Here is a 22,013-nt window from a genome sequence, read left to right on the forward strand (position 1 = left end):
GCTCTTTCTTCTAAAGAAGTTCTGAAAGACCTTTTCCATGAAGTCCTTCTTATGTAACTGGATAAGATTTTATTTTCCTCTTGTCTTGTATCCGTAGTGCTATGCTCAGGGCTTTCCACACAATAATAGTAAGTGGCAAAGTAGTAAATTGACAAAGCCCTGAAGTTGGAATCAAACAAACTGAATTCAGATCCCATCTCTACCTTTCGTCTTTTGTAAGATGAGAGGGTTGGACTAGCTCATTCCCCAGGGTTCCCAGCCCTGTGATTGTGTTGCCTAATACATGTTCATTTGAAAAATTGGACATGTTGGATATGTCTGCATGTCTAGCCTATTTTCCTCCTCTAAAGATGAGGGAGTTGGGTTGTCCTTTCAGCCCTGTCTCCAAACAAATATTTATTAAACATTTAGTTTGTACAAAACACTCCTTACCCAGGGCTCTGAAAGAGGCATAAAATTTAGATAAAGACACAGACCCTGATCTCCTGGAGCTTTTTTGTTTGTTTGTTTTGTTTATTAAGTCTCTGTATTTCACTGTTGTGTGTTTACTGCTTTATAAGCTGTCTAGCAGCAGGTTGTTTTTTTGTTTTTTTTTTGCATAGTGAATATTCTCACCCACTTTTTGGCTACATCCTAACTTGCTAGGGTTATTTTACAGATGAGTGACTGCTCATCTTTTTTCTCTCTTATTGCTTTCACCCCTGTGTCCTAACTCTTGGCTTCCTGCTTCCTTTTTCCATTTTTCTCTTTCTGTTAAAATTATAAAGTAATAGCACTCATGAGCAACATCTGTATTGAAGTATATTTTTTAATTGGACTTTTTTATTGGACAGTATGTGTAGATTTAAAGAGATGTCTTCACGTTTCCTCTTTAACAAATTGACTTCAGAAAAAACTTTCTGGGCATCCTAACATTGTCCAGTTCTGCTCTGCTGCATCAATAGGAAAAGAAGAATCTGATACTGGACAAGCTGAGTTTCTTCTACTCACTGAACTCTGCAGAGGTAGGATTTTCCTTTGGGGTATCACTGTGATTGCTTTTCTTTTCTTTCTTTTCTTTCTTTTCTTTCTTTTCTTTCTTTTCTTTCTTTTCTTTCTTTCCTTTCTTTCCTTTCCTTTCTTTCTTTCTTTCTTTCTTTCTTTCTTTCTTTCTTTCTTTCTTTCTTTCTTTCTTTCTTTCTTTCTTTCTTTCTTTCTTTCTTTCTTTCTTTCTTTCTTTCTTTCTTTCTTTCTTTCTTTCTTTCTTTCTTTCTTTCTTTCTTTTCTTTCTTTTCTTTCTTTTCTTTCTTTCTTTCTTTTTTTTTAAAGTTGTGAAATATATGTGGGCATTTTCTGTTCCTACCAGCTTCTTTTATAAAATGCGAAGTCTGGTTTGAACCTAGACGCCCACTGAATACCAGAAGAGATATTCTTTGTTGATATGCATTTATTACAGAGAGTGATTGGAAACATGACTCTTTCCAGGGTTAGTGTGTTTATTTCATAGGGAATAAGAGAACCTACCCTTCCAACAGCAGAGCAAATCTCTCTTTCCACTAGCCTTCTTTTTTTTGACTTGTCAATACAAATCATGCTGTAAATATTAAATTAAATGTTTCTTGAGTAGGCAGTATATTGTTCATTAGGTACAAGGGGGTAACAGAGGAGGAGAAAAGTGACCCGAAAAGTCAACAGAATTGTGTCTTTAAGATCTTATGCCTGACCTTAGGAACTAATGGGTTATGTTGCAAAGGTAATACAAACAGGGGTTGTGTAAGTACTCTACTGGAACCCTGAAGGTCAATATTTGATGATTTGTACTTGAGGAATGTGATTTATCTGGGATGGACCAGAGTGGGGAGTGTTTATAAAGTGATGTTGTATATAATAGTTTGGGCACATTCTCTTGGTGGAACACTTAAATGTACACATTTAAATAAAGTGGGGTAATAAAGGTGGAACCTCTACTAAAACTCTTTTTAACACTTTTTTCCCCTTCTCCCATCTTTGTCATCATCTTTGTGTTCATCATTTTCATTCAGAAATTCCTCAGAAATCTTCCCTAAACACAAATAACTAAATTCAGTGGATCATAGACCTAGAGGTCCTCTGGAAGGAATTCTGCAAATGAAGATTTGAATATCAGTCAGCGGCATAATTTTTAGCGGTGTTTTCAATCACATGCTTCCTTTTCTTTTTTTTTTTTTGTTCCATTCCATTTTCAAAAAATCCTCTGGAAAGCATTTTTTTAATACTCATTTTATCTTGATTCTGATTCATTAAATGTTTATCATTGTGCAAGACAGTATTTGGAAGAAAAGAAATGAAAATATATGTGAAAGAGTTCCTATAATCCTGGTATATATATATCTGTATCATTTCTAAATTTTAAAAAACATAAGTTGATAGTTTATAAAATAAGTATTTTATAGAATTACCATATAATTGTATTTTATTTATCCTTATGTGTTCTGAAAATGAAAAAAAAGTTATTCTTAGCTAATGATTAAGACACAGAATGCATATTAGTAGTAGGAAAAAAAGTGAATTAATTAGAAAAATTAATATATTGAATATATATGAGTTACTGCATTTTACAAAAGAACAGAAAGTGAACATTTTTCTTTTTTTCTTTATTTTTAAAATTTATTTTATTTTTTTCTGAGGCTGGGGTTAAGTGACTTGCCCAGGGTCACACAGCTAGGAAGTGTTAAGTGTCTGAGACCAGATTTGAACTGGGGTCCTCCTGAATTCAAGGCTGGTGCTCTATCCACTGCGCCACCTAGCTGCCCCCGAAAGTGAACATTTTTCAACTTGTGAAGTATTCGTGGTTAATCCTTGTAACAGAGTTCATAGAATTTCACATTTAGAAGAGACATTAAATGCCACCTAACTCAACTTCTACTTTAGTAGGAATTCTCCTACAATATTATTGAAAATTTAGATGGTTGGCTTAGCTTGCAATAGAGAAAAGCTTTCCATTCCCTGAAATGCATGCTAAGGATAAAGGTGACATTGTCTCAGGTTCCCGGAAGAGCTTGTCAACATATGGTGAAAATTATTCTCAGATTCCCAGATAGACACATTTTCATTGTGAACTGTGGATACACAGATATTTTCTTATGCTCAGCTCAGTATATGACATTAGAATATCACAAATGCTTTTTTTACAGCTGTTTTCTTTTGTATTTTCATCATCTTTACTTTGAAATGTCTCCTTCCTCTTTCCCCATCCAGTAAGCTATCCTAAAGAGTTTGAAAAAAAGAAAGAAAAAAAGCATTTCAGCAAAACCAATTAGCAGATCAACTGAATTTGGCAATGTATGCAGTAGTCTTTTTTTTTTTTTTTTTTTTTTTTTTTTTTAAATTTGTGCAAAGAAGGGGGTGGATTTTCTCTACTCTTCTTTTGGCCCAAACTTTTTGGTCATTATAATTATATAGCATTATGATTCTTTTTGGGAGAGGATTCTTTCCATTTACAAATGCCTTTTAAATTGAAAACCTTTCTCTACATTTTGTATCATTTTTTTTTCCTAGTTCATTTTCCAACGTATTTCATTCTTCTGTTTCTTAACTATTCTTGAAATGCTTCCTTTTATGTAAAATCTCATTTTGCCTTTTATTTTCAAAGTTAGAAGGTCCCTTGGATTTCATCTTATGCGCTGCTGTTGTGAGTGAAGTAGTTAGAGCATCTGTGATTCAAACTTTGTCATAGCAAGTAAAAACACCCCCCAGAATCATTGGTCAGCACGTTTAGGATCAGTTTTCTGTGATAATATGAAGAATCTTTTGCAGAGGTTTTCTCAACTCATATGTAATTAATATAATTTAGTAAGATAGGATAGATTTTATTTTTTAATTTTTAAAAAATTAGAAGGATTTATACATCAGTACTTCTTTAAAAGTACTGAATTATTACATTCATTTTCACCTAAACTTTGTGGCTCTGGCTTCTTTTCTCTTAAAATGGTTTTTAGGCAGTTTTAATTTACCCTTTTTCCTCTAGTGGGAATTGTGTGTGTGTGTGTATGTGTGTGTGTGTATGTTTATGAGTGACAGTTATTTGGAGAGTCTTGTATGGGTCACATCAATTATCTACAAACTGATTAATCAGTCATTCCCTTAACAATCCAGAGTAATAAGTCATAGTTTTATATCTGAGTCCCACAGAAATCAGGGTAGACCTTGTGAATGGGAAGTAGTATAGAACTAGGACTTGTGGCTTTTTTGTAAATACATTATCTTATAATGTGGTGATTAGTTGACAAAATATTTTTTTGTTGTTAAACTTTGTCCAGAATTCAGAGCCCCAGGAAAGTTCCCTGTCTGGGTGAGCCTTGCTCTTTGAAAGAGGTCTCAAACACTAAACTACAGATAAAGCTCAAAGCTTTAAGTACTTTTTAATAACTGGGTAGTAGAGTGATTCATCCAGCATTATAGTTTTATTAGAATAAACTTGTGTCACTATGATTTGTCTGTCTAAATGGTATTGGTCAGGGATGGCCCAGAAATGTAATGTTAAGTCACTGTAGCTTAATGAAGCATAGTGATTGTAGAAACAGATTTTGTCTTTAGCCTTTTCTCACCCATGGCTCTACTCCTAATTTAGTAGTAGCCCTGAAATTGGTCCAGTTTTGGGGAATGATGAAAATGTAGTCCAGTTTTGGGGAATGATGAAAATGTATTCCTTATTCCTATTTTTGTTCAGTTGATTTTGTGAGTTCATGGAATTATTACAAATCATGCTAATAAAAATGTTTTATTTTTGTCAGTTGTTATTTTCTATTATATAAATTAAATCTGATAGGATCATAGTTTTTAGATTTGGAATGAGCCTCTCTAGTCCAAACTCATTTTATGAACATGGAAACTGAGGTCCAAAGATGTTAAATGGCTTTCTGAGATCACACAGAAGCATCAGTAGGGGAGGATGGCATATGAATTTATGGAAAAGAGAACAAGCCTTTCCCATCTGAAGTCTGATCCTTTGGCCCGAAAGGTCTTGACTCCTTGTAACCCCATTTGGGGTTTTCTTGGCAAAGATATTGGAGTGGTTGGCCATTTTCTTCTCCAGCTCATTTTACAAATGAGGAAACTGAGGCTGCAATGACTTGTCCAGGGTCACACAGGCAGTAAATGTCTGAGACTGGATTTGAACTTAACAAAGAGAAATCTCCCTGACATCAGGTCTGGCAATCTATCCATTGTGCCACTTAGCTACTCTTGTACCTCTTTCTATCTTGGTGCTAATAATCACAGCTCTATTTTTATAATGCCCTTTCTTTACAACACTGGATGTTGATTGTAGATGGGGAGAATAAGCCTAACAACTTGCTCCCTATCATTATTAGCTAATATAAATGATATTAGAATTGTAGTCCTTTGACTACTCCAATCACTGTACTCTGTCTCTGTTATACCTGTATATTTAAGCTCAAGTATTTAGTATGTGTATCTGATTTTCATAGTGAAAGTTTATATACTTTTTATGGAAATCAAATCCATCCATTTCTCTCCACCCAACTAGTGGACACTCTAGTTCAGGTTGTAATTACTAGGATATTTCAGTAGCTTCCTAATTCATCTCCGTGCCTCAAGTCTTTCCTTTCTCCCTTTTCTCTTCTGTGAGGTAGCTTCTGGGGCAGTTTTCTAGAATTCTGAGTACAGCCAGGGAGATATGAATTCAAATCCATGTTCTGACACTACATGATCCTGGGCAAGCCACTTATTTTGAGGGGATAATAATAGCACCTACTTCTCAGGGTTTTTGTGAGGATCAAATGAGGTAATATTTGTGATGTATTTAGCACAATGTCAGACATGGAGTAAGCACTGTATAAATGCTTTTTCCTTTTTTCCTACCACTGTCCTTTGCTTCCTCCCTTCTTCTAATCAGTCCTCCATGTGACTCCTTTGTGTGATGTTCTAAAGTATAACTTTGATACGTCACTCCTCTGCTCAGTGAGTTCTAGCGATTCTGTTTTATCTCTAAGACACAAACTTCTGTATCTGGCATTTAAGACCTTTAACAATCTTGCCTTAGATCTTTTTTTTTTTTTTTTTTTTTTTCCATAGCCATTTTGGTGTTCCTCACATCTGACATTGCATTTCCCATTTCCCTTCCTTTGCATAAATTGTCCTTTGTGCCAGGATGAACTCCCTTCTTAGTTAGCTTTGTGCCTCAGAATTCCTAATTTTCTTCAAAGCTCAGCTCAAACAACCCCTTCTACATGAAGCTGTTCCCAATGACCTGAGCTCTAAGTGTCTTCCTTTCCATTCCATTACCTTGTATTACATATTTTGTGTCTATTTATATGTATACATATACATATATGCCTCAGAATAATTTTTAAAAGGTAGCTGAACTACACATTCTAGCAATATACTATCTATCTAGCTATATAATGTTTTCTTCCTCAATAGAATATAAATTCAGTCAAGACAGGGGTATTGTTTCATATTTATCTTTATATCCTTGGTATAGTAAGTGCTTAATAATTGTTTATTGACTGATTGATCCTATTAAAAGCAGAATGAAAGACTAATTAAAGACCTTTCTTTGCTGTTTCCTTCAGTAGTATTTACTACATGGCCTTTCTAACAACCAATTTCATAGAAATAGCCATTTTTAAAATCAGTCACATCATTGAAAATGTTTGGAGAGGGACGTACATAAAAGTGAAGTTAGAAGTTTAGCTGACTCTTAGATTCCTAGACTGTGGGGGGAGGAAAAGGAAAAGGAAGTGTGATGTCAGTATTATTCTAGATCCTCTTTTTTTTTTTTTTTTCCTTTTAAGAGCTGTAATTTTTTCATCAGCCTAGAAAATAGCTACACTTTCATAGAATTAAAAAATGCTAGTTGTCTAGATTGCTGACTTCATGATTAGAAGCAGTAGCACTTTTGGTTATAAAATGCTTTTTATTTAAGTATCTTGGTTGTTTCTCACATTAGCCCTATGAAGGAAGTGATATAAGTAATATTGTCTTCATTTTATAGATAGTAGTTTAAAATTCAATGCAATTGTGTGATGTTATTGTAGCTTACAACTAGGAAGTGGTCATACTGGGATTCAGATTCAGGTCTTGTCCTAAATAGATTATAAGCTGAACTTTGTGAACCAGCTTTTTCATGTATTTTGTATCTTCTCAAAGTGTTGAGCTTGGTGGGGTTTACACATAGTAGGTGCTCAAGAAGTTGCTTGCTTTTTATTTACTTTGGTCTGTACAACTAAGAAAAGCAAAAGTGACTTTTTGCTTTCATTAAGTACCTATGAGAGATCCTTTTTAGTCTTCTAGAAACTCCTATAAGATTCAGGAAGCATTTTTAGCTAGTTTAATTATAGAGATTTTTTAGTTCACTAATTGAAACCTAATTTAATGAATCTTAAACTTGACATGTATCCTAACCTTGTTGAAATTGAAACCCAGGGTAGGATTGAAAAGGGTAGAGGTCCACTGGTTCTGCCACCACATTTTTAGATAAGGCAGCTGAATCGCTTGCCCATAATAGTATATTTTAGCCATGGGGCATTGATCTAATGCATCTGTTATATAGATGAATTGATATTTTCTGAAACTAGATGAGGCTGTAGATCTCATGTGGCTTATGTAGGCACATTATATAGCTAGATAGATAGTATATTGCTAGAATGTGTAGTTCAGCTACCTTTTAAAAATTATTCTGAGGCAAATTTTGCCATTCTATGTGTCCAGTGCTATTTCACTTCTGTATCTTGCTTATATTACTCTCCATATACTTTTCTTTCTTTCTTTTTGTTTTTGTTTTTGTTTGTTTGTTTTTTGTTTGTTTTTGTTTTTGTTTGTTTGTTTGTTTAAAAGATACCTGGGCTTTAAAAGTTACCTTAAATACCACTTCTAATGAACTCCTACAGGTTTTATTGTTCCTTTCTTTCATGTGCTTCACATGACACTTGATTTGTGACTCTCTGCAATGCTTAAGGATGATTTTGTGTTAGTATACAATCATACCCCATATACCTAATATATGTATACACACATAAATATGTATACATGTATGTACACACACACACACATACTTACAGTACTCTCCTCTCGTAGATTATGAGCTCCATGAAGGCAGGGACCACATCTTATTAAATCATTGTGTTTTTCTCAGTACTTAGCATTGTTGTTACCCAGATAGTCAGCACTTACATATTGAAATTAGAAATGATTACATAGAGCTTGTAAAACTATAAAATAAAAAGGGAGCCAGTAAATTACATCAGGCCTCTTTATTTTCTAGGAAACAATTTATGGGATTCCCATGTGCATAGTGATGTAAATTAAATTGATTGTCTTTTATAATAGGACAGCTGGTGGAATTCTTAAAGAAAGTTGAATCCAAAGGTCCTCTCTCCTGTGACACGGTTTTGAAGATATTTTATCAGACATGCAGAGCAGTACAACATATGCATAAACAGAAGCCCCCTATAATCCATCGGGATCTCAAGGTACATATAGAATTTAAAAATCAGAGATGCTAAAGATTGTTATCAAGGAAGATATTCTTTCTCTATGGATTTTTGAAAAAAAGTTAAATGTTTTTAGTGATGTTTTATTCATCTTCAAGGCATTGAGGAATGAAGGATTGCACAGAAATAAATTTGCAGATAACTGAAGTTTTTCCTTTATGGTTCTGAAATTAATTTGGTTTTTAGACATTTTTAATAAGATTCTAAAATGTATCGCAAGCTTCCTGACTTCATTCTTCAGTGACTCTTTTGAATATAATATAAGCAATTTTTGATTGTTCTGTGTCCTAATTTATAAACTTTCATAATTACATTGTGTATTAATAAAGCAGGAAATCTTTTGTGACTTATGAGAAGCATAGGATCCTTTATATCTGCATTAAATAGTCTTTCCCTACATTTAAAACTCATAGGGCTAGGGTCTGTACCTGTGATTTCATGGGTATGAGAATTCCTTGGATGAGGAACCTCTCTCAGTGTAGGAGGGTCCCATCTCATTCACTTCTAATTGAAGAGAGCTGCCTATTGCTCTGTGAAGTGACCCTGCTTTGTGCCCAGAGTGTCAAAGCCAGAATGGGCGAGGGGGACTTGAACCCTCATCTTGTTGCTTCCAAGACCGCTTCTCAATTCACCCCAGTGTTTTGTATGCTCCTTGGGTACATTTATATTTATATTCCCAGAGCCTAGAACAATGACTGGGACATAAAAAGCTTTTAACAAATGCTTGCTCTTCAGTTTCCTGTCTGATCTTTGAGCTGCTCTTCTTGGCTTTCTCTGAAACTATTTCCCATCTGCTTTCTTCCTGATTGGAGCAGGAAGTTCTTTTTTAATGCCAGCCTCCTTGGGGTCCTTATGTTTCTTTGGACTTCTCTCCTTCTCTTTTTCCTGCTGGGGTTGAAGCTAATTTCCTGGTCTTCAGCTCTCTCTAGCTTCTCTGGCTGCCTTTCTTTGTAGTAGTGTACTCTCTTTTTAGCTTTTTATTTTTTTTAGAACCAAAAAGTTTTTCCATTGAACATGCAGCCTATTCCATACCAACACCATTGTCCTGGATCATCTCAGTCATTAAATTGTTCTGTCATATTCTAGCTGTTTCCTGCTAAGGCTTTATTCTAATTATCTATTTACCAGCAAGTACTCATGCTCCACTTTGTCTGCTTTTTTGGTCCTTGAAAGGACCAAATTTGTTTGAAAACAAATACTCATACCCTCAGTCACTTTAGACAAATTCTAAATAGAAATGCTTAATTTTAGAATGGCAAATAGGTGGGTCTCTACTTAGTAGAGAGGACTTTAATAAATTGCTTAAGCGAACTGTTAACTATTTATATATACAGTATATATATATAAAACTTGCTTGGTGCTGAGAGAGAACAGGGTAGTATTGCTGCATACTCCATGAGAGGAATCTGGAAATCTGCTGACATTTGCCTTTATGAAGACCTATATTCTGGATCCTCTGTGAAAGAGATTTTTCCTTAAATGGGCCTAGAATATGCAAAATGTGACCATGTTTCTCTTATGTTTTTATATTTCTCAGTCTGATAGCATTTTTGTTGTGAGGCAGTTAAAAAAAGGCTTTAAATTCAGGTATTGGTAGTTAATTGAAGACATTTTATTTATACATTTTAGCTAATACATGAAGTATATTTACATTTTATGTTTAATATTTTGGTGTCGCACTTCACCGTTTATGATACATGTGATTGGTGGCTTGGGTAGCAATAAATGGACCATATTTTCCAAATAATTTTGCTGACTGTTGTCACTTTAAGTTTTTTAACCTCTTTAAAATGGACTGAGAGTATTTGAGGAAGAGCCATGTTGGAGGAATTTTAGATGAATTTTACTGAATTATATTTCACATTCCTCCGAATCTCAGTATTTTATGTAGTGATCAGGTGTGGCTATCTCCAAGATCTCCTGAGACTCTTATAACAATTTGGGCTTGCTCCCCTACATCCAGAACATTTCCTCAAGGCTACTTAGGCAGAGTTATACATTGTCTCAGTTTCCTCTTGACAAGGAGTTTTCTCTTATCAAGCAGGAAGAATTAATATCAGATCTGCCCTTTTCCCTTTCTGCTTACTCAGCATAAGTAGCCTTCATTTCCCCTTTGCTTGATTGTAGAGGTTATTGTTTGGGGGGATAGTCTCCTTCTTGATATCTCCCAAGGACTGTTTTATGGCCTTAATTTTCTCAGTCCATTATCCTGCTCTCCCACAATGGAAGAGAGATTAAGATGAAATTTCCAGGAGGGAGATAGAATTTTTTTTCTGACTTAAGATATGTTCTGTAGGAGAGGAAATTTATTTTGGGGGAGAGCATATCTTAAATTGGGGAAGAAATTTTTATTGTCATCATAAAGAGTGATTATCTCTTTTCAAAAACTAAGGTCCATTTGACATTTCAGTCAAGCTTTCTTTGTTTCCTCTTGGATGAAAGAAATGAAATTTCCAGGAATCCAGATTACCTTCTTTTCTCTCTTGCCTCTTTTCTCTGCCATGGCAACATTTTGTAGTTTCATGTCCCTGTAGTAATGCTCTGTGTAGCTAGGCCTCCCCCTCGTTCACATACTCTACCTTGAATTGGCAGAGTTGTTTCAGCTTCAGACCTCATTTTCTTTCAGTGGGTTTCCAAATATTTTTTTATAAAAGTTACTATTATTATTATTATTCTTTTTATGTGTTTTTGGTCAGCAATTAGACTTAGAGTAAGACTCTCTGAGAAGAATGAGGCAAAGATGGCTTCACAAATGTCAGCAGTATAGCACAGTTAATTTAAAAAGTTGATAAAATTTGCATTTTCTAAATTATAATTTATTTATTATGTTATAATTTTATAAGTACTTAAGATATTTATAAAAATTTACAGGTTGAAAATATGCTGATTAGTAACCAAGGAACAATTAAACTATGTGATTTTGGCAGTGCTACAACCGTGTCACATTATCCTGACTACAACTGGACTGCTCAGAAGAGAGCAATGGTTGAAGAAGAGGTAAGGGATTATGATCTAACTTAAATATTGGTGCATTGATAATTAGAGAAAGAAATATTGCATGTAAAAATTACTAATAATTAACCTGATATGATTACAAAATTATAGGATTGACATTTAATTCTAAAAGATGATTTTAAATATCTAGAAGGGAAAAGTAATCACAGAAAGCTAGCTTGTCTTCATTAAGAATAGATCAACAGGGGCAGTTAGGTGGTGCAGTGCATAGAGCACCAGCCCTGAAGTCAGGAGGACCCGAGTTCAAATGTGGCCTCAGACACTTAACACTTCCAAGCAGTGTGACCCTGGGCAAGTCACTTAATTCCAATTGCTTCAGCCAAAAAAAAAAGAATAGGTCAACAGTGTCACTTGTAAATAAGGAAATTGCTGAAAATATAGTTTACTTGCATTTTAGCAAAGCATTTGATATAATCTTTTCATATTATTAAAATTAGATGAATTTGGAACTGGTTGACTGAATAGTAGTCATTAAGTATTTGATGTTCATGTGGGAGAAAGACTAGTAGACTGTCCCTAGAATCTCTGCTGGGTTCTGTATTGTTAAATATTTTTATATGTGATAGAGATAAAGGCATAGATGATTTGTCTGATAGATTTTGTAGATGACTCAAAGCTAAGGAGGACAGTTAAAATGTTCAATGATAGAATCAAGATTCAAAAAAAATCTTGGCAGTTTAGACATTAAACTGAAATGAATCAAATAAAATTTAATAGTGATAAATAAAAAACTTTCAATTTGACTTTAGAAATTGAAGAATGGGGTAAGTAAGACTAGAAAGTGATTGGAGTAAGATCTGGAGGTTTCCTTGTATTATAAGTCCAGCATGAGACAGTGTGATAGAGCGTGATCTGTAGCACTTATCTTGTATCAGTCTTTATTTGTTAACATGCCATGGTTTACTTATGTTCACCATGCATCTTCTTATTCTTTGGATTATTTGTAATTTAAATTTTTCTGTGATTGTGGGATACCATAATTTCTTTTTAACATTAAAAAAAATTATCCCAATTAGATGTAAATTTTTTTTTTTACAACCTTTGAGTTCCAGTTCCACCCCCCCCCCCTTTCCCATTGATAAGGCAAGCAATTTGATATAGATTATACATGGACAGTTAAAAACATATTTCCACATTAGTCACATTGTGGAAGAAAAGAGACCAAAAAAAACCAACAAAAAAACCCAACCTCAAGAAAAATTTAAAAAAGGTTAAAAGGGACTTTATTAGTTCTTTGCCCAGAATTAGATGGCATTTTTCATCATGAGTTCTTTGAAATTGTATTGGATCCTTGTATTATTGAGATTACCTAATATCATACTTTTTAATATCTTCTTTCTGTTGTTTCTCTCCAGTTTATCACACACACACACACACACACACACACATATATATAAAAACTGTATATGTGCATGTTGTCTCTCTTGTTAGATTGTGATTTGAGAGCTGCCACTCAATTTTTTTGCCTTGGATCTGAAGCACTTAGCACAGTATCTGGCATGTAATAGGAGCTCAAAGTACTGACTATACATTGCAAATGCAGTCCAGCTTGAACTCTTGCAAAGTCTGCATTTATCCTCATTTTGCTTATTTGTCACTATTATATTGATAGGTACCTGGAGTAAGTTTACCCTAAAATTGTTGAATTTATAAAAGATTATTGTTCCCTTTGTCTATGTAGGTATAAAGTCCCAGAAGCTCCAATTGCCTCAAACTACTCTAAATTATCATTTGCTGAGAACCATTGTTCAATTTTTTGGATTGTGATTGTATATGTGACTTCATTTTTTAGAACTAAAAAAGAATGAGGTCTTATTGGTGGTAGTAAGAAAGGAGTAAGTTTTCTAAATTTGGGAGTGGGGTGGTGTACAATTAATTTGCCCTGTAATTGGATTAGTAAGGCATGTGACTGAGATCTAGAATAGTCTGCTATGTGGGAGATCTAAGAGAGGCACTCTAACTTGTTGGGTGTTCCTATAATGAAAATAAACTTTATATACTAAAGCCATCATTATTATTGAAAGCTTTATTTTGTTCCATTCAGTTTTCTATTCTGGTTTTTCGGAACTATTAAACAAAAGAACAAACATAGTTGGGTCTTATATTCTCTTTCAGTGATGTAACATGGCTTGGATCTTCATATAATCACAAACTACAAAAGCTGACATTTGTTTAATTTTTAAAGGTCCTATATATAAAAAACTCAGTTGATTTCACAACATTCTTAGGAGGGTAGGTTAGTACAAGCTTTATTAGCATAATGTTTTTAGATAAGGAATCAGGATTTGAGAATTTGAGTGACCCCCAAAGGCCATCTCTGTCTTCTACTACATTCCCTAAATGAAGTCACAAGAGTCACATGCAACTGAAAAAACTCAGCAACAACAATTTGAATGCAAATTATTCTTTTACATATTTTAAAATAGAACACCATTGCTATGAAACCTTTCTTCATAGATGATGTATAGCACCCTGAATCCTCTTCCTATTCTGGACACATTAAAGTTAATCAGATTTTATACTACTAATTGTTTGGAGTTATTTAATAAATATTGATTTTAAGTGAGTTAGAAGCTTGAAATAAATTGCTAAAAAAAAATATATACTTTTTGGTTTGCTTGCAGACTTCATTTGTTCTCTTTTCACTTACATACCAGTAGCTTAGTCTTAAAACATTTCTTGTTTAAATGAACTTAGCCCCAATAATAAAGTAAAATCCAGATTTGGTCAGTGGAAAATCGTCTTCTGCACCAGCTTTGAACGTTTGGCAGTTGCACATTTTTACTTGCCCCTTATTTCAATAAATATAGTAGAGTGCTGATTTTGGAAGTAGGAGCTTATGTTCAAGTTGAGACTCAGATATCTGTTAGCTTCATGACCTTGGGCAAAATATTTTACCTCTATCTCTATAAGCTTAATTAATTAATTAGCCTGAACAGGAACAAATTAATTTATCTTAATTTATAAAAGGATTCTTATTTTATAAATTTCTTAATTTATAAAAGGATGATAATATTTATACAACTTTCTTGTTAAGAGGACAAGCAGTATGAAAATATGAGCTATGTTTATTGTTGAGGTAAATGCATATTTACATCAAATAATAAATTCCTCATTTTTTGAGAAAAAATAAGGAAAAATTGTCAACATGTATTATACTAAAATTTTAAGTTAGTGAACAGAGCTATTTAAGACAATGTGGTAAAATTATATGTTGGTCTCCCCTACTTTAAGTAAATCTGATATAAAAAAAATTAGAATTTAATACAGCAGATACATTGAAAGATGAATGATCGTCATTTACAAAAGAATGCTTCACTCTGCAGGAGAATTTACTGGACAATTCCTTTAAGCAGGAAGTTACCCAGATGTACTTGGAACAGTCTAGGCTGAGGTTCATAGATGCAAATTCAAACAGTATAGTTCCTGAGTATATGTTAAGTTAGCTTTGGTGTTTATTTTTCTTATAAGCTTAGTAGACATAAAATGAATGGTTGTAAAGATCGAAGACCCTCTAGTGAGTGAAAAATAAGTCTAAGCCTGAACAGGAACAAAAAAAGATCTGAATTAATTGGAAAATTAGAAACTCCCTAGACTAAAGACTCCTTTATTGTGTTAGGTCATTTTTTTTAGAACTCAAGATATTATTTTATGTGTAATTTTTCCTACAAAGAATGAAATGTTTGAATTTGTCCATAGATCACAAGGAATACAACACCGATGTACAGGACACCAGAAATAATAGACTTGTACTCAAACTTTCCAATTGGTGAAAAGCAAGATATCTGGGTAAGAACATGTCCCTTAATGTGAATACTAGGTGCCTGGAAGATCGCACTGGAATAATTTTGATGTTTGAGTTCTCATGACGTTTGAATTGTAATAAAGTAGTTCCATATTTCCTTTTGTCAATGTGACTGCAAATGAAAATGAGATTTGGAATTCTATCTTAAAGCCCTGCTGCTCTGCTTTCATCTCTAGGATCTGCTGTCTCTGGTTGGTAGGAAAGCATCACCTGCCTATGGCCATTGTTGGGTCTGAAACTTGTCTTAAAGAATCATCAGGCCATCATAAGTTTTGAACATTGTAATGTTCCACAAATAATAATTTGGATTCCAGGTGATCATCAGCAGAAATGGAATTTGGCCTCATTTCTGATTTCTGTGTAATAGAGTGTATCAAGACACATACGTGTGCATGTATATATATACATACATAAACACTTCCCTCCCCCCCCTCCTGAGGCTGGGGTTAAGTGACTTGCCCAGGGTCACACAGCTAGGAAGTGTTAAGTGTCTGAGACCAGATTTGAACTCAGGTCCTCTTGAATTCAAGGCTGGTGCTCTATCCGCTGCGCCACCTAGCTGCCCCCATAAACACTCTTTAAATGCTGAATTTTTTTTTTTTTTTTAAGGGGAAAAAGCTTTTAATTGAAAAATAAATCAGTACATCTCAAAAACACAGTGTGTTTTACAACATACAATGTATTGGTTGAAGAGAATGGTTTTCCTGAGTATTATGGTGAAATTTAAACATTTAATTTTGAGCATAAACAATGCCCCCAATCCCCCAACTCAAGTAAAAATTCTCATAACTTTCATTCTGAACTTATATTGTGAACCCATTAGCCCTAGTCCTTCCTAATTCATTAACAAATGGAAGACAGTCTGAAACTTATCTGATTGCTTCAATTTCTTTTATTTTCAATCTTAAAATTTTTTGTTCCTTACTTAGGGGCTTGGTACCTGAATAAACCTCCTAGGATAGTGACATTATTAACTCCATATTCTCAAATAGGAACTTTTTAAAACATTAACATTATGCTTATGCAATAGTCTTATATAGATATATAGAGACATGGCCACCCCAAACATTACTGATATTTTAACTTAGGTCACAAACAAAGCTACAGTGCTTCAAAAGGCACTTCTTTCAAATGAACTACCAGTCAACTTATACACCATAGCCACTTGGCTTGTAAAGTTATATCCAAGTCTCAAAATACTTTGATAAATTTAAATTATTGAACTATTGAACTTATTGCTTTAAACTAGGGAAAAAATTAGGTCAAAGTCTTTTTTAAAATTATAATTGTAATTCCAAGGGTATGTAACCAAAATGATAATGTTCAAGTATGTAGTTAACTTTCACTCTTTGGAATGACAGAACAGAGGCTATGCTCATTTATGTATATGGCTTCCTATGTGATTATTGCGGACACCCATTAAGTAAGTTACTCTTGTTTGAAAATTTTTTTTTACAAAATATCACTTCCAAAATTAACATCTTTATTAAATCAGTTAAGAAATGTTCACTGTAGAAAAGTTAACATTGAGGGTTTTAACAAAACCAAAGTAGAATTTTTTTACACAATATTAGCAGCAAACTACTTTTGAGGTTTCCATTTTCTGCTGTTTTTAAAGATAACATAAACAGTATTCATTAACATGGAATGTCAGAGTCTACTCTTTATCCTAATTCTGTGATTTAGGCCCTCCAGTGCAAGATAATTTATGATGCATGTGCTAGCACTCAACTCCTACAAGTGAAGACAAAAAAAATGCACAAGATAATCCTGTCACTACAAAGTCCTGAGATAGACTTTCTGGCTTAAGAATTTGTTCTCATTACTTTAGTCTCTTTATGACATAAACTCTTTATGAGTGCTACATGCATGTAAACTCAACCTTCTCCCTATCTCTTCCCTCTCTCTCCCCCCCCAAAATTAGCAGCCAATTGGACAACCTGGCATTTGGTTTCTGAGTGGGTTTTTGGAAATTTTAGTGACTACACAATATTTAACTAGTCCAATAAAAACCTTTGACCTCCATATTGCTTTTCCATTTTTTCTTATCTAAGCAGATAACGGTGCATGTATATCACCTGCAAAAGTGCCAAAAATACATAGCATACACCTTAGCCTTTGTGAATAAAAGAAAATTTCTTATATACATAGAAGAAGATATACCTCATTTAAATTACCTTTTTATCAGCTAAATGCTGAATGTTAATGAAAAAATTGAAAGGGAAGATTTCAGAATATTCCTCCAGTCATCTGAATCAAGATGAGTTATAATGACACTTTTTTTCATCATTTTGCATAGATCTGGTTGAATTCCAGTTTTTTAAGAACTGTTACTATTCCTTATTGTTAGTTAGGGATAATTCTTTGGCTTCTGTGACAAGAGCTTTTACCATCTTGGGGACTCACTAAACTTTTTTTGGTATATATACTTACTGAGTTCAAGACCTGATCAGTTTGGTTTTATACTCATTTTTGTACATGTAAAAGCTTGTGGAAGAGATTCATGTTGTTCAGTGTTGTGGTGACTTTTATTTTTTTAATGACTTTGGCTTTGAGAATCATAATCATGTTAAATTATCCACCTTATTTACCTTAAAGACAGAAATATAGGAAAATCATTAAAAACATTTTTTTAACTTAATAGTATTTTATATTTTCTAATACATGTAAAGATAGTTTTTTGTTTGTTTGTTTTTTTTAAGAGATTTTGAGTTCCAAATTTTTTTCTCTCTTCCTTCTTTCCCTGCTCCCTCCCCATAATGGTATATATACATACACACATATATACACATATATATATATATATATACATATATATGTAATAATTTAAAAATATTTCCATATTAATCATGTTATGAATAAAAAATCAAAGCAAAAGGGAAAAAAGTGAAAATGTATGTTTCAATCAGCATTCAGTTTTCCATCTAGATGCAGATGGCGTTTTCCATCCCAAGTCTGTTAGAATAGTTTTGGATTACTAGATTGCTGAGTAGAGCTAAATCTGTCATAATTGATCAACACACAGTTTTGCTGTTACTGTGTACAGTGTTTTCCTAGTTCTGCTCACTTCACTCAGAATCAATTCATGTCAGTCAAGAAAAGTCATTCTTACATTTCAAGAATAACTGTCATCAGAATGTAATCCAGCATCATTCTGTTCCCTATTTAGCTTTGGGCTATCTGTAAGATTCCATCTATATTATGAACAAGAGGTAGTCTTCAAGCAGAAAATGTCCAGCTCATTTAGCTTCAACTTTAAAAGTTAAGAACACTTGAATAGAAAGGAGGCCTGTATTTTATCATCAGAAGAAGCCCATGTAATTTGCCTGTATTTGTCAATTCTAAGAAACTCTAGGATGTAATGTAATGAAAATAAATCCTCATGGGTCTAGTGTCAAGAGAGCCCCAAATTTGAATTTTAGATGTGTGTGACAGTAGATCTTTGGGCATGGGTAAGTTGTTAAACTTCTGAGCTTTTATTTCTTACCCTGTGAGGTGGGGACAATCTTTGCCCTCCTGGGCTCTTGTCAGAGAAGTACAGAAGCTTGACAGCTGAGATTTTTCATTAGTTCAAATAGCAACTTTCATAACTGCCCCTGTACTTTTGTAGGCACATTAGATTTATGTTTATCATTAGTTATGTTTGACCCTAGCTCAAAAGAATTTTATTGAATGATGATTACTGTCTAAAAAGATTACCTGAAAGGAATGGGTGATGAGAGTAATATATGCAGTCAGAAAATATGGTGAATTAATAGTTCACGTTCCTTTATTAGACTGATATTTGAATAGGTCTAGTTTGCTAACTGTTCTTAGCTTTGTGCACTAGTGATCGTCTCTTTGTTTCCCCCAATTTTTGAATAGGCCTTGGGCTGTATCCTATACCTGTTGTGCTTCAGGCAGCATCCTTTTGAAGATGGAGCAAAACTTCGGATAGTTAATGGAAAATACTCAATTCCACCAAATGACACAAGATACACAGTTTTTCATGATCTCATTCGTAAGTTGAAAATCTGGATTTATAATAGACAATTTTTAAATAATTGGGATGGATTCCAGAGCAAAGACAGAAAGCGTGGAAGCTTGGAAGCCACAAGTTTTATGCAGCATCAGTCAAGGAATTGGGAGCCTTTATTACCCTATTGCTCCATGGACTTTTTTGTGCCTTTAGCATGAAAGATGCTATGGAATGAAGGAAATAGTAGAGGAAGTAGCCACAAGTCAGGCAGCAAGGTTATGGAAAATATAGAATAACTAGTTTGAGCCTTCCTATTACCAACTTCAGTTGGGAAATCCTTAAAATTTTACTTGGTTACTAATAGTGATAGTTCATTTCAGCCCTTTCCTGGGTATGTCAGGTTGGTCCTCCATGATTTCATTGTGTGAACCTAACCATTAGAGGTTCTAAGACTAGAGCCATTCTGTAAAGGACGAGAAATATTTCAGTAGATGAAAAAAAAAGAGATTGGAAAGGGATGGTGTAAATGTTTATCCTTGTGTCATGGCATAATGACTTTATAAGTAGGCGAGTAACCTGGCTGGAAGCAGTTGTAAAGAATTTCCTTCTACAGTATCCTTCGCTTGTATCTTCTACTTAAAAATCTCTAGTGATTAGAAACTCTTTATCTCCATATGTAGTGTATTCTTCTGGTGAACAGGGATAATCATTAATTTTTTTATTTTTTTTTCTTGTTTGAGCTGAAATCTGGATATTTAAAGTATAAACTTTATTCTCTTCCACTTACTGGATCTTGCTGTCCTGTGGGACCAAGCTGAGCAAGCCTTATCCATCTTTCCCATGATAGCACTTTAAGTACTTGAAGAGATAGTATTCCTCCTAAAGTCTTCTATTTTCCAGAATAAACATTTTTATTTTCTGAACTCCTTTTCCCATTCTGATCTACTTCCTTTGGACAATAAATCAATAGTTTGTTTGTTAATAATCTTCCTAAACAAAGACATCTAGGACTGAAGACATAGAGTTTAACCCCAAAATCATAAAAAATATATAATATTTTAAACAATATTTAAATATTTGAAGAATTTCATTCTTGTATTGTCTTTAAAGTACTAAATACTAAAATACTGTTTATTAAAAAGCAGAGCAATGTCCAAATTAAGATGCATGTTTATTTCACTTTTGAAGGGAATGTAGGGGAAGGCTTCATTTAGGTATAAAATCCATGTGAAATACCACAAGTGCTCTAGGTAATTGCCATTTAGTCTTATGGATGTTTAGCACTGGATATTTGAAATAGTTTCTCCAAAGTTATTTAGCTACAGTTCCAATCTTCTAAATCATATAATTCTATAAGATTGGGGAAAAAAAACACACTTGAAGGCATATAACAATCAATAAATCAACTTAAAGTTGAGTTAAATCAACTTAAAAAGGTAGGATGGAACCCAGTTGTAGAATAAGCTGAGCCAAGGGGTGTGCTTAATTTTATTTGGAAGATGAGGAAATCAGTGAAGGCTTTTCAGTAGAGAAGTTACTTATTTGGGCTTTGTAAAATGAAGTTTAGTTAGCAGTAGTGTGAGGGATGACTTTGAAAGAGAAGTGACTTGGAGGCAGGGATACCAGTTTTTACAGAAGAAGCAAAGAGGCCCTGAATTAATGGAATGACTTTGTGAGGGTAAGGAAAAGTCCATTCATTTGTTCAGATCCTCTCCTATGCCTGAAAAATATTCATTCCACATTTTCCCTCTGGAATTTTTCTCTTCAAGATTAAGTATTCTCATGAAGCCTTTCCTTTTCCTCTCAACTCAGTATCCTTTTCCTCTTTAGATTTCTTAAAATGCTTTGCCTCAATGCTTTTTGTCCTACTTATTCATATACATTTTTTATCTCCCCAGGAGATTTATTCTTTGTAGGCAAGGATCTTATAGACATTTTTCTTTGTTACTGTAATACTTTTTTTTTATAATAGCTTTTTATTTTTCAAAATAACACACAAAGATAATTCTCAACATTCAGTCTTGCAAAACCTTGTATTCCATATTTTTCTCATTCTTTTTACCTTGCCCCTTTCCCTTAGACAGTAGATATGATACACATTTAATATGTACAGTTCTTCTAAACATATTTTCACATTTATCATGTTGCACAAGAAAAATCAGATTAAAAAGGGAAAAAAAGTGAGGGGAAAAAAAAGCAAGCAAACAACAAAAAATGGTAAAAACACTATGTTGTGGTCCACATTCAGTCTCCCTGGTCCTCCCTCTGGGTGTAGATGGTTCTCTTCATCACAAGACCATTGAAACTGGCCTGAATCATCTCATTGTTGAAAAGAGCCACGTCCATCAGAATTGATCATCACATAATCTTGTTGCCATGTACAGTGATCTGGTTCTACTCACTTTACTCAGCATTAGTTCATGTTAGTCTCTCTAGGCCTCTCTGAAATCATCCTGCTGGTCGTTTCTTACAGAACAATAATATTCCATAACATTCATATACCATAACTTATTCAGCCATTCCCCAACTGATGGGCCTCCACTCACTTTTTTCCTTGCCACTACAAGTTACCCTAATATTTAACATAGAATCCTGCCCACAGTAGGTGTTTAAATGATGAATTGGTATTTAAGAACTAGTTTTAGGTGTATGAGAAAACTGCTGTTAATTGATTGGATGTGGTGGGAGGGGAAGAGGATTAGGAAGTGGGTAGAGTCATGAATAACTCCAAGATTTTGCCACCATTCTCCCAGTGAATCTT

General features: G+C 33.9%; 1 protein-coding gene across 1 annotated transcript in view; it reads left to right on the top strand.

The window, feature by feature from the left end:
• Positions 1–22,013, top strand: part of GAK (cyclin G associated kinase) — a 122,058-nt gene that overhangs the window by 24,987 nt on the left and 75,058 nt on the right. The window contains 5 exon segments of the mRNA XM_074273221.1: positions 890–1,004; positions 8,311–8,453; positions 11,346–11,471; positions 15,189–15,278; positions 19,159–19,294. Coding sequence (XP_074129322.1) covers positions 890–1,004; positions 8,311–8,453; positions 11,346–11,471; positions 15,189–15,278; positions 19,159–19,294 — 610 coding nt within the window.

The sequence above is a fragment of the Sminthopsis crassicaudata genome, chromosome 6 (genome assembly GCF_048593235.1).
Source record: "Sminthopsis crassicaudata isolate SCR6 chromosome 6, ASM4859323v1, whole genome shotgun sequence".
Taxonomy (NCBI): Eukaryota; Metazoa; Chordata; class Mammalia; order Dasyuromorphia; family Dasyuridae; genus Sminthopsis; species Sminthopsis crassicaudata.